Genomic DNA, 13,205 nt, shown 5'->3' with positions numbered 1-13,205 from the left:
TTCTTTATAACAATATTAAGTTTCCAACACTTATGCCTGAGATACCCTGTCAAATGTGACACACAAACCAATGGACAGTTGCAGGGGCAGCTCTAGGTGTTTTGCCGCCCCAAGCATGGCAGGCAGCGGGCAGTCCGGTGGTCACGTGGATTCGGCAGCACACCTGCGAGAGGTCCACCGGTGCCGCACCATCCCCGCTGCTGAATTGCCGCTGAAACCACGGGACCAGCAGACCTCCCACAGGTGCGCCGTCAAAAGCCGCCTGCCTGCTGCCCTCATAGCGACCAGAAGGCCGCCCCCTGCGGTTTGCTGCCCCAGGCACGAGCTTGCTGCGCTGGTGCCTGGAGTTGCCCCTGGACTGTTGTCTTCCAGAGTCTGCAAACAGCTCCTATGTTTTTGCTGATTAGAAATGACAAGCAGAAGCAGAGTAAAATTAACAAGATTGATCAATTTCTCTTCTTACAAAGACAAGGCAGGTGAGGTAAATCTTTTATTGGACCAACTTCTGTTGGTGAGAGAGACAAGCTTTCAAGCTTACACAAAGCTCTTCAGTTCATCTCTCTCACCAACAGAAGTTGGTCCAATAAAAGATTTACCTCACCCACCTTGTCTCTCTTATATCCTTGGACTGATTCAACTATAGCAATGCTGCATACAATTTCTCTGCTGTAACTCAGAACCCTTTGGGCAGGAGTGAAATTCCATAATCATGTGATCTATTATGACCAGTAGCTGTCTCTATGCCACTGAAGGATCACTTATACCAGGGGTTCTCAAACTGGGTGTTGGAACCCCTCAGCGGGTCGCAAGCTGTCAACCTCCACCTTAAACCCCTCTTTGCCTCCACCTTTTATAATGGTGTTAAATATATAAAGAAGTGTTTTTAATTATTGGGGGGGGGAGGGCGCGGTGCACTCAGAGGCTTGGTATGTGAAAGGGATCACCAGTACAAAGGTTTGAGAGCCACTGACTTACACCTTGGACTTTGGAAATGCTTTGTGCTGGCAGGGTGGCATAAAGCAGCCAAAAAGCAAGGCAGAATCTGGGCCTATGTCTTTTGTAGAAGCCAAGATGCCTGACAATCTATAGATACTGCTTGTACTTTTTACTGGAGGAACAAGCCTTTCCTGATCTACATCTAACTTCTTGATTAACATACTTTCCAAACAGTGACACTTCTTGTACTGGGATATTTAAAGAATGTCTGGAGAAATGAAGACGGCAATCTGTAAGAAGCTTGCTAAGATATGGTTTAAGCATAATCTTCAACAGTTAATTCCACTGTATATTTATATGCCACAAAAGAAACACATTTATACTGAAGATTCTAATAATTATATCTAATTATAAAGAGGCATACATCACAAAAAACAAAAAGTGTTAAATAAAGAATTAAACTGCTGTCCTGAATGGTTGTGTTGCTGACTGCTGTTAAGTAGTTGTGACTAATCACTCCACAAGATGTGCATTTCAGTGGAGGATAAGAAAGTCTCTGAATACAAAAGAAACCTGCTAGCTCACTCCGATGACTACAAGACCTACTGCAGGTTACTTCATTTTGCAAATAAGCACATAAATGAACCCATGTGATAAAAAAAACTAATGAACTTGACTTATTCTGAAGGGTGTTGTTTAGATTTAATTATAACCATATTGGACGACATACCAGAAGTCAGAAATATGAGATTTCATTACAATACCACTTGCCATTAAATCAATGGAAAGTAGGATGATACACAGGGATTTTTGTAAGAATTATCAAAGTGAGATGAGAGAGGTTCTACTGCAATTGATAAATCTGTGTGTGTGTTTTGGAATCCTTTGGGAATAAAGTTCTTAAATAAATAAAATATCATTAAATCTACAGAAATTAAATACCGTTAATTATTGAAAGCTGCTCAGGTATTACAGTGACGAGAGACAAGCAAAGACAGAAATGGACCACATCGTAGTTCTTATGCCTTTGTCACTTCCAGGCTAGAAAGTTGTAATGCCCTCTATTTAGGTGTATCCTTGAATGCCACTCTGACTCTTCAGCTACCAAGAACATGGCTGTTCATGTCTAACCTGGGCTGGGCCAACATCAATACAATTCTGTGCTCCAAGCTCTGCACTAGCTCCCAATCAATTCACAAGTGAAATTCAAAGTATTGATTATTGTCTAAAGACCTACCCTACAGCTGTCCCCAAGGTTGAACTCATTTGACACTAGTGGTAGGGCATACTCATACTGGGCCCTTAAATATCCTTCCCTCCTTTTTAAATTCCAACAGAGCTCAAATTTGCCAATTTTTAAGACACAATGAAAGATGCACTGTGACTTGTTCAAATTTTGGTTTCAAGTAGTCAGAGGGTATTTATCCCATCAGTAGATGGGGAGCAACTTTATCCTAACTTAAGGAGCTAATTTAGAGGCCAGAGCTATTGAAAATTCACCTTATAGAACAAGATGGCAGACAACATAACTTTGTAAACTATCAACACCACAATGCTTTATACATTCTGGAAGAAAAAGATTCCACTCACTTTTTAAGCTCGTTGGAGTTTTATGTCGTTAAATAACTCTGTTCTCTCCAAGAGGCTGGGAAGAGAGAACTAGAACCCCTAGGGCTCAGAAAAGAACTAGATAAGTTCATGGTCCAGAAATGAATATTAGCCAGGATGGGCAGGGATGCAAAACCATGCTCTGAAGCGTCCCTAGCCTCTGTTTGCCAGAAATTGGAAATGGGCAATAGGGGATGGATCACTTGGTGATTATCTGTTCTGTTCATTCCCTCTGAAGCACCTGGCATTGGCCATGTCTGAAGACAGGATAGTGGGCTAGATGGATCATTGGTCTGACATGGTTTGGCCATCCTTATGTTCTTAAAAACTTCTCTACATTCTTTTTGCCACAACACACAGTGGTGGCGTGGATGACTTAGTAGCAAAAAAACATCTAAGGCCTGTCCATACTAGCATTTTCATCATTATTACCACAGAGGGAGCTGCACTGGTGGGACAGTGGGAAATCTCCTAAAAAATAGTAGTGTAGACATACTAAAAAATCCCAAACACTTCTCAATAGTTTCCAGATCTTCTAAGATTCTAGAGCATGCACCTGATGGTCCAAATATAATTAAGAATATAAATAGTATAATCCATACAAAAAGAACTTCAAAAGAACATTATTAAGGTTTCAAATCAAGCACTAGAGTTAGGAAGAGCCAGAACTAATGTTGCCCATGAAATCTTAATTTTGCCTGTTTGTGTATGTGTGCATTATCTTTAAATTACGTGATAACACACTATTTTTCAAACAGGACCCCTGCTTCATTCACTGCAAAGAAGGAATGGTACTCTGATAATGAAGCAGCTATTCCATATTTCATTTTATCCTCATCATTCAATGTGATTTAATTCCTTATCTACTGCACATCATCTAAATCCTTACCTGAATATAGGTTTTTTAAAAAATTTTACTCAAAGGCTTTTCTCTTGCACTCATCACTGTAATAGCACCTCACAATTTTTTTTCAACACCTTGGTGAGATAAAGAGATATTATCCCTATTTTTGGAAGAGCCCACTAATTTGTGAGTACCCAGTTTAAGACACTTAAGAGTATGTCTACACTGCAATCTAAGCCTGTGCATGAGCCCCACTTGTGTCTGCACTTTAACTGTGCTAACCCAGGACTCGGACCCAGGACCTGACAGGGCTGGAGAGTCTGAGCTTCTGTCAAGCCAGGGCTGGAGGGTCTGTGCCCTAAGTATCACACAATTCCTTGGGACAACTTCCTTAGTCCTCTCTATCCCAAAATTCTGCAATCCACTCTATTGAAAATGGAAGCCACACTTCCTTTGCAAAGCAGTAGTTCAGGTCAGTGTTAACGGATTTTCTTCTGATTAGCGATCTGCAAAAACATTACACTGGTCTACAATTTTTGAGAAGTCGTCTGCTTCAGAGATAAAATGTGGTATTTATTATGTATTTTGATGTGCTGAATTCAAATATGATTAAAACAACTGATTGGCTACTGTTTCTAAAATATTTAAGTTTTTACATTTTATGTCTATGTATATTGTGTAGATAGTAGAGTTTTAATCATAAATTGTAAACCTAGGTCTTTTCATGTGTTTATGGTTGCTTTACATGATAATATTTCACCTATCCTGTTTATGTAACACTTTAAAAATCAGCAAAAGGGTTATATAAATAAAATTTATTATGAAACAAAAGGCAAAAAACTATTATGTAAATAGTTTAGTCCTATTCAGTGTCTACTCGGCACTTCTTGGCTTGTCTCTTGTATTCATTAAATGGAGCATCTCTTGTCACCGTCCAGCAATAGTCTGCAAGCATTGATGGGCTCCATTTGCCCTGATAGCCTGCCAGGAGATTCCACTGCTGTAGTCTGGAGCCCAACAGCTCTGCCTTACTCTTGGGTAGTTCCAAACCCCTGGCAAGGTCATTCAGTTCATCTTGTGTTATGAGGTGTGTTTCAGAGGAGGAAGATGGGAGAAAATGTGGGTCCTGTGACATTGATGGTAGGACCAGAAGTTTCATCCTCCTCCTCATCTGACTCAAGTGAGAATGATTCTGGTGCATCAGGAACTGGCAGTCCTTCTCCGTGGGGTACTGGGCGTATAGCTGATGGAATGTTTGGATAATGCACAGTCCACTTTTTCGTCTTTGACACACCTTTCCCAACTGGAGGCACCATGTAGAAGTAACAATTGCTGGTATGATCTGTTGGCTCTCTCCAAATCATTGCCACTGCAAAAGGCATAGATTTCCTTTTCCTGTTCAACCACTGGCGAAGATTTCTTGCACAAGTGTTGCAGCATATGCGTGGGGCCCACCTCTTGTCCTGATCTCCAATTTTGCAGCCAAAAGAAAGGTGATAGGCTTTCTTAACCATAGTGGTTATACTGCGCTTTTGTGAGGCGAAAGTCACTTCACCACAAACATAGCAGAAGTTATCTGCACTGTTCACACAAGTACGAGGCATCTCTGCTCACTTTGGCTGAACAGAAATGTGTCCCTTTGCAAAATCAAACACTGACAAATAAGAGAGCACGACACTGTATGATTTCTAGAGCTGATATAGGGCAATTTGTTCAGCAGAGCAATACCAGCTTCAGATTGCATCATTCATTGTTTCACCTAAAAAGCAAGTACTGTCCAAATCCAGTCATAGATTTATTCATAGATCCAGTCAAAGATGTATTTTAGTCATTTCTGATTTAAATTGAGATCCCTTCCCTTTATAACTCACTTATCCTCCGTCATTCCCAAGTCAAGGGTTGTATATACTGACCCAATAGCATATCTTGAAAACTAGAGCCAATCAACAATTTTAAGCATCATTTTCGTTCTCTGTGACCCAGAATTAGTCAAGTTGAACTACATTTATTTCAGAAGCATTTTGGCTGTAGAGCAGTGTTATCAGAGAGCCTTCTGGGTTTGCAATGGAGAGTGAACCAATCAAGCCTTTTGTAAAATGACTTGCTTCCTAATAATCTACAGGGCAGCAGTAAAGTCTTCCCAAAGTGCACCACAGTCCTAGGGCTAGAGTGGCCACATTTTCTGGGGTGGGGGAGAGAGTGCTTGGGAGTCTGGGATATGGTTACTTTAACTCAGGTCTGTGCACTGCAGTGTGGACAACAGAGCCCTAGGTTTGAGCATGGGTCAGAAACTTCTTAACCTAGGGTAAAATACAATGTAGATGCTCAAGCCCAAGGTTCCCTTACAAGTCAACTACTCAAGTCCCACTAACCCTGGGTTCACCTGTAGACATACTCTTAGGGCCTGATATTTCACAGGCAGTGGGCATTTGCAACTCTCATTGGCTTCAGATAGAACTGTAGGTGCTCAAACAAATCAGGCTCTAGGTGTCTCAAGTTGGATACCTGAAAAATGCCTTGTTTCATTCATGACACACGTATCAGTTTCCACAATGAATAAAGTAAGGGTCCTATACATTATAGCCTCATTAAGCATCCACTCTGTGCAATGAAACAAACACTTTACAAAGAAAGGTATGCAGCAAAAGTTCATTTTACAGACATCACAGTCAAGCACATTTTTGGCATCTTCATTCTGAGAGGCAGTGTGGCAAAGTGGGTGAAATTTAGGTCTGCCATATTAATCTTAGATTGTATTCCCAAAAGTGGCCTTGCACAAGTCCCAGAAACCTCACCTATAAAAACAAAATGGAAATTGTTGCCTGCCTCCTGAAGTAGGGGCATAAGACCATAGGGCAGTGGTCTCCAACCTTTTTACACCCAAAATCACTTTTTGAATTTCAGGGCAATCCAGGATCTGCCCTGCCTCTTCCCCCAAACCCCGCCCACTCCACCCCCCCTCTTCCATCACTTGCTCTTCACCACCCTCACTCACTTTCACTGGGCTGGGGCAGGCTCTGGGCTAGGGCTGAGGGGTTCACAGTGGGGGAGGGGGCTCTGAGTGAGCAGAGGGTTGGGGTAAGTGGTGTAAGCTATGGAAGGGAGTTTGGGTGCAGGAGAGGGCTGGCTCTGGGAGGCTTCTCGGCCTGCTGTACTCATGCTACTCCTGGTCTTAATGCTGAAGAGCCATGCAGAACCTGGCCATTGAAGGGAGCAGCACTTATCTTGGGTGGTTCTGGTCCCACACTGCTCCTGGAAATGGCCAATGTGGCCCAGTATGTGTCTCTCTGCATGCTACCCCTCTCTGCAAGCACTGCCCCCGCAGCTCTCATTGGCCACAGTTCTGTACCCGGCCAATGGGAGCTGTGGGGTGGTGCTTGCAGGCAGGAGCAGCATGCAGAGACCCCCTTTCCTCCCACCCCCCAGGGCCGCAATGGCAGCTTCCGGGAGCAGCGTGGGGCCAGGGTAGGCAATGAGCCTGCCTTAGTGGCAGCCCCACTGCACTACCAGAGATCACGATTGAACTGGAGAGTCTCCAGAATCAACCAGTTGATCGTGATCCAACAGTTGGTGACCACTGCCATAGGGACTGTGAAATGTATAATATTATTAACTCTAGTCAGTGTAAGAGAGGAGACAAACTCAGTCTTCTGGCTTCCAGCCCAATATTCCTTTTTATAGGCAAAGAGTATTTTCATGAAGGCCATCCAACTAAGCCATGGCAAGCGTTTTGGATTATCACAGGCTTGTGGTAGTACTTACTTAAGACATACAGGCAAAGTGGAAGAGGTGCAAAGTATGTGACCTATCAATTCTGCATAGGGCTCTGCTCAGAGATAAGGAGGCAATGGATTTCCCTTGTCGTAATGATCCCTAATATAGCTATCTACTGTAATTTAAAAACAAACGAACAAAAAACACAGGTGTTGTAAGCCCTTACTTTTTGCTTGCCCACAAAATTTAACAGGTAAGCACAGGAGGAGGGAAAGTGTTTGGTAAATATATACCTGATATTTCAGTAGGAACCTGCAGCACCTAGAGCTGATATTTTTGGAGCATCACCCTAGAGTGCAATTTTAATTTGAAATATCCTATGCTGCAGTATTTAATTCTGTGTGGAAATCTTCATTTCAGTAAAAAGAATAAAAGGAAACTTACTTATCCTTTGAAGAAAATAAAGGGAATTTAAGTGGAGACTGGAAACTCAGCAAGTCATTGCATGCACTAACATCTAGAATAAACTGATGGCATAGCATGACTAGTAGACCCTAAGGCCTTGTCTACACTGTCACTTTACAGCGCTGAGACTTTCTCGCTCAGGGCTGTGAAAAAACACTCCCGAGCGATGCAAGTTTCAGTGCTGTGAAGTGACAGTGTAGACAGTGCTCTCAGCCGCACTCCCAGCACTGGTAGCTACTTCCCTCATGGGAGTGTTTTTTTACAGTGCTGGGAGAGCTCTTTCCCACTGCTGGTGCTGCGGCAGCGCTTTAACATTAGTAGTGAAGACATACCCTTAGACAGGCAATGACCCTGCTGATAATGAAATCTGAAACCATGCTATTGTTTCCTCTAAAGAACCATCTTTTAAACAACTGCTAGAAAGATGCTAATGTTTTTTAAAATGTCAGTGTGTAACTGGCCAAAGACTAGTATAGACCTAGTTCACAATGGAGTAGAGCAAACTTGTACTAGTGCAGTGAATCCTGGTGTAAAGCACATCTGCAGTAATGGTTTGCCCCAATTCAGCCATGTTGGTGGCTAAAAGTGCAAACAATAATGCACAATAAATTCTTTCAACAAGAGAACTAGGGATGTAAATACTGTTTATAAAGTTAACCGTTTAAATGATTAAAAGTATGTCTTTTAAACAGGGGTTCTTTTTCTTTCTGAGCCCCCCTCCCCCCCCCCCAAAAAACATGCTATTAAAACTCCATGGCCCACCTGTGCCACAATTATTGTTTTTCTGCATATAAAAGCCAGGACTGGCATTAGGGGTGTCATAAACAGATAGTTAAGGGTTAATGTCTCTTTTACCTGTAAAGGGTTAACAAGCTCAGTGAACTTGGATGACACCTGACCAGAAGACCAATCAGGGGACAAGATACTTTCAAATATTGGTGGAGGGAAGGCTTTGTTTGTGCTTTTTGGGTTGTTCTTTGTTCTCTCTTGGGATTAAGAGGAGCCAGACATGCAACCAGGTTTCTCCAATCTTTCTGAAACAGTTCTAACTAGTAAGCACTAGATAGAAGGCGAATTAGTCTTTATATTTGTTTTCTTGATTTGCAAATGTGTATTTTGCTGGAAGGATATTTTACCTCTGTTTGCTGTAACTTATACTTAGGCTAGGGGGGAGGGAGTCCCTCTGGTCTATGTAAAGCTGAGACCCTGTAAACATTTTTCCATCTTGATTTTACAGAGATAATTTTTATTTTTTCTTTCTTTAATTAAAAGCTTTTCTTTTTAAGAACCTGACTGATTTTTTTTATTCTTGTGTAAGACCCAAGGGGAGTGCGTCTGAACTCACCAGGGAAAGTCTGGGAGGGGGAAGGGAAAGGTTAATTCCTCTCTGTTTTAGGATCCGAGGAGTTTGGATCAGTGTACCTCTCAGGGAAAGTCTGGGAGGGGGTAGGGGGAAGGAAAGGTTAATTCCTTTCTGTTTTAGGATCCAAGGAGTTTGGATCAGTGTCTCTCTCAGGGAAAGTCTGGGAGGGGGAGAGAAGGGGGAAAAAGGTTAGTTCCTCTCTGTTTTAGGATCCAAAGAGTTTGGATCAGTGTATATCTCAGGGTTCCCCAGGGAAGAGTTTTGGGGAACAGAAAGTGTAGCAAACACTATATTTTGGTTGGTGGCAGCATTATCAGATCTAAGCTAGGAATTAAGTTTAGAGGGGTACATGCAGGTCCCCACTTTCTGGACGCTAAAGTTCAAAGTGGGAATCAGACCTTGACAAGGGGGAACCAAGCAGGACAACTGCCTGAGGCCCTTCAACACGGGGGGCCTGTGAAGCTAAGCTGCTCAGGCTGTGGCTTCAGCCCCAGGTGATGGAGTCAGGACAGCATGGGCTTCCTGCCCCAATAAGTCTAATGCCAGCTCAGTTTGGCAGACCCTCTGAAACCTGCTTGCAGATCCCCAGGGGGCCTCTGACCCGAACAAGAACTGCTGATTTAAATGGTTAACCAATTAAGTGGCTTGGGCCAATCCCACTGGTTGGCATGCCTGGGCCCATTCCAACCAGCGCGGGGACGCTGGGACCGGCCAGCCAGCCAGCCAGCCTGGGGTTAATAGTTAAGGCTTACCGGTTAACTTTTTACATCTCTAAAGAGAACATGATAAATCCAAGTTATATTTCTTCCAATTGTTTTAGCTAAGTATTAAGTGTTTTAGTGAAGTGCTTCTCTGAATTTCAACTAGCTCTTCAAGCCTTTTAAGGTATGTCTACACAGCAACTAGACACCAGCAGTTGACACGGGCGCTGTCTAGCTGTTGGGTAGAAATACTCCTTGGCAACTTGTACGAAATAGGAGTCTATGATCCAGTGCAGTAGAACAAAGCTGAACTTGTGCTTGTCTAAGGCTGACTTCAATTCCTGATTCCAGGCAATGGATTCTCTTCCCAACTTCACTTTCTCCTTTTAAATACCCAAACAGCCAATCTCCCAACAGTTAAAAACCTCTTACTGTTTGGTTTCCCTGCTACATCTGTACAGCCAGACCAGTCTGAATACAGCTGAACAAACAAGCTAATCATTCACTTCTAGGGCTCTCGCCTTGGCCTCCATCTGTATACACACACACACACACATGTATAGTCACACACGTGACATTTTCTGTGCACATCACCTGAAATCTGAGGTGAGCGATTTCATAGGCATAAAGTCCACTGCCATGTTCTGATCACCAGGCTGCACCTGGGCTCATGGGCACAGCCACAAAGAGGGCACACTGGGTGAAGCTGGCCCAGAGGTCACTAGTGTCTCCCTTCCGGTGGTCAGGCCCTACCCAAGGTATCATGTTTGAGGAGGGGAAGTAGCAAACAGGCGAGATGGAGCCTCAGAAACCCTAGGCCGAGGAGAGCTAGTCTGGGGTTTGCCCAGGGGCTGGGGGGCTCGGCCTGCGGGGAGGGGGGGCTCCGGCCCCACTGGACCCTCGGGGGCGGCAGCCGGGCGGCGGTGGGTCGCGACCCAAGGGAGGAGTGTGGCGGGGGGCCAGCCGGGGAGGGAATCCGGGCCTCACCTCGGGCGGTCTCAGTCGGGTAAAGCTTCTGGGCCTTGTGGAGAAAGCGCAGCGCCCGGTCGCGGTTGGCGGCCTCCAACGCCTCCCGGGCGATCTCGATGCATTTCTCCGCCTCGTCCCGGTTCCCCTCCATGGGCTTCTCCTTGCGCCGCCTCCGCCCGCCGCAGCGCAGAGAGAAGGGGCCTGAAGCCAGAGCGGAGCCGGGGGTGGGAGGTTCGGGCTTTGCCTCACTCCGTACGAGCCATCCCGGCGCGCCGCATCCTCCCCGCCGCTACGGCAACACCAGCGCGCGGCTCCCACCGGCCGGGCCGCCGGCTGCTTCCGGGCCAAACTGCGCGAGGGCGGCGCGCGTGCGCACTGCGCCGCCAGACACAGCCCCCGGCTGGGGGAGAGCTTGGCCCTTCCCTGGGGAAGGTTCATGTCCTCCGCGGCACGGGCCCCTGAACGCTTCCCTGCCCGGCCGCATCCTCCTCCAGCAGCGCTCCTAGTGGAATCACGCAGGGACGCGCCCCCGGCGCTAGCGTGGTGAGCAACGGGCAGATAGCCGTGCTGAGGGGCACCTGGTGGCAGGAGTGCAGAGGCGGGGGATAAGTGTCTCTAACCGGCGTGGCCCGCTCTTACAGCGCCCCATGAACTTGCGACAGCTTGTACCGCCTCCATAGCACATGCCTCCGAAACAAACCAAAGCGAGAGCAAGGGACAATAGCAAGCTACGGTCCTGGGGTGGTGTGAAAAACGGGCGGAGACCCGCCCCTGAGTCTCGTTTAAGGGTTTGATGACTACACTGCAGCCCCCAGTTCTACCCTTTACAGGAGACTATGACTAACACACTACATGTATATAAGGGCTAATAGTAATTATGGAAACCTTTCAGATTCCTGCTGTTTTCCAAGCATCACAGTTACTAGCAGCAGAATTATTTTCTAGGTTGAGTACTCCATTTCCCCTTATTCTTTAGATTGGGGGCAGTAGTTCTTTAAAATGGCAACAGCCATCTTTTAACCTTAATTTGTTCTTTCTTCCACCCAGAAATCATTCATTTGCCACTACATGCTGGTCATGTAGAAGAGACCAACTTACAAGAGTGATGCATCTCATTTTAAAAGTAAAGAATAAAGTACTTGGTTGTCATTTAATATGTATGTAGTAAAATTCAGGAATTGGGTCAAACTATTTTACAGTGTAGCTACTAGAATATGCTATAGGATTTAGAAGTTGCTATGAGGTTATAGCGACAGATTATCCTCACAAAGCAGGTCTTTATCCTGTATGCTCAAGTGACCTGCTCAATCTCAGGAAACTGATCCTCTGCTGAATGCTACTTCTGTCCTAGGAGAGAGAATAGAGTACTGTACTTTGCAGCAGCACTAGAAGCACTGTAAAAGTTGATCTCCAGAATGCACCTACTTCCACACTGCATCTGCAGGGATTCATACCACCTAAACATGCTGCAATTTCACATATGGTGGCAATACAGACCCTACTTAGACCAAGGTTCTTGTACTTGCTCATTTTCATGTATATGAGCAAGATCAGATGACACGTTAGAGCTAGTAACCACTCAGGCATGGCCTAAATTACAACGGCCACCTCGAGCAGAAGCTTGCCTCAAAATAAACTTATACTAAGTTTAAAAATGACTTGAAAAAGTTCAGCTATAGGTCATTTTCCTAAATTTGACCAAAGCTTTAATGGACACCGTCAACAGTTAGCCCTATGAGGCTTTAGGACAGGGAAGCAGGAAAAAAAAAGAATACTTGAGTAGTTTTAAGATTTCCCCAACAACCAAGGGAGGCTATATACTCTAATCTTGAACACTTGATTTATCTAAATAATGGATGTACTACTTTGCTTCATACTGTTTTTATTTTACACCTCATGTAGTATACTTTAAGATGCCTCTACTACAAAAAGAGTGTAAAAACCTAGTAGTTGTAGCCAGGCACTGTAACTCTAGCTTAGAACTATTCCTGTTAAGTAGCATACAGTTAAACAAGCTCAAGGGCCCATTAAGGTTAGTGCAATATTATATCATTACTAGTGATGCATTACTATTGATAGTAAAGTGCAATACTGAAAGGCACCACTTGTTAGTCATGCCAGATACTGCATGTTTTTGCTGAGGTTAACATGAGTTTATATAAAAAGTGAGAATAAGCATTAGAAATCTTTGCCACAGTTGAGTAATCTACGACAAAGGTGTGTTTTTTTAAATGCTGTATTTTTTAGGCTTTGGGGCCATTTATACAGAACTGTACTGAAGACAATAAGCAAAGGGAGCCCTCTGTAATACAGATTGCCCCCCACCTCCCGCAATCAAGCTCCATGCCACATACTGGTATGTCCCATAAACTGCTTTAAGCTTACAATCTACATTGCTTGATTACAGTTACAGATAATAAGGGGTCACCTAAACATGATCAGAATTGAAGCAGAATGATATTTTGCCAACAGAGCTTGCTTGAATCAAATTAAGGCATTTTACCATTTATAGCAGCAGTAGGACAACATTTCCTTGATCAAGAACTGGGTCTGATGGGTCTTAAGAGTTGCTATCAAAGTTTAGCAATAGCTAATGCACACAGTC

General features: G+C 44.3%; 1 protein-coding gene across 1 annotated transcript in view; it reads right to left on the bottom strand.

Annotated features, from left to right (window-relative positions):
* The window catches only part of DNAJB14 (DnaJ heat shock protein family (Hsp40) member B14), a 37,606-nt gene extending 26,653 nt beyond the window's left edge, over positions 1-10,953 (bottom strand). The window contains exon 1 of the mRNA XM_050944455.1: positions 10,619-10,953. Coding sequence (XP_050800412.1) covers positions 10,619-10,751 — 133 coding nt within the window. The 5' untranslated portion in view covers positions 10,752-10,953. The remainder of the gene's footprint in view (positions 1-10,618) is intronic.
* Positions 10,954-13,205: the final 2,252 nt, after the last annotated feature.

The sequence above is a fragment of the Gopherus flavomarginatus genome, chromosome 3 (assembly GCF_025201925.1).
Source record: "Gopherus flavomarginatus isolate rGopFla2 chromosome 3, rGopFla2.mat.asm, whole genome shotgun sequence".
Classification (NCBI taxonomy): domain Eukaryota; kingdom Metazoa; phylum Chordata; order Testudines; family Testudinidae; genus Gopherus; species Gopherus flavomarginatus.
Note: the sequence above shows the minus strand (reverse complement) of the source record. Positions and strands in the feature narration are given on the sequence as shown.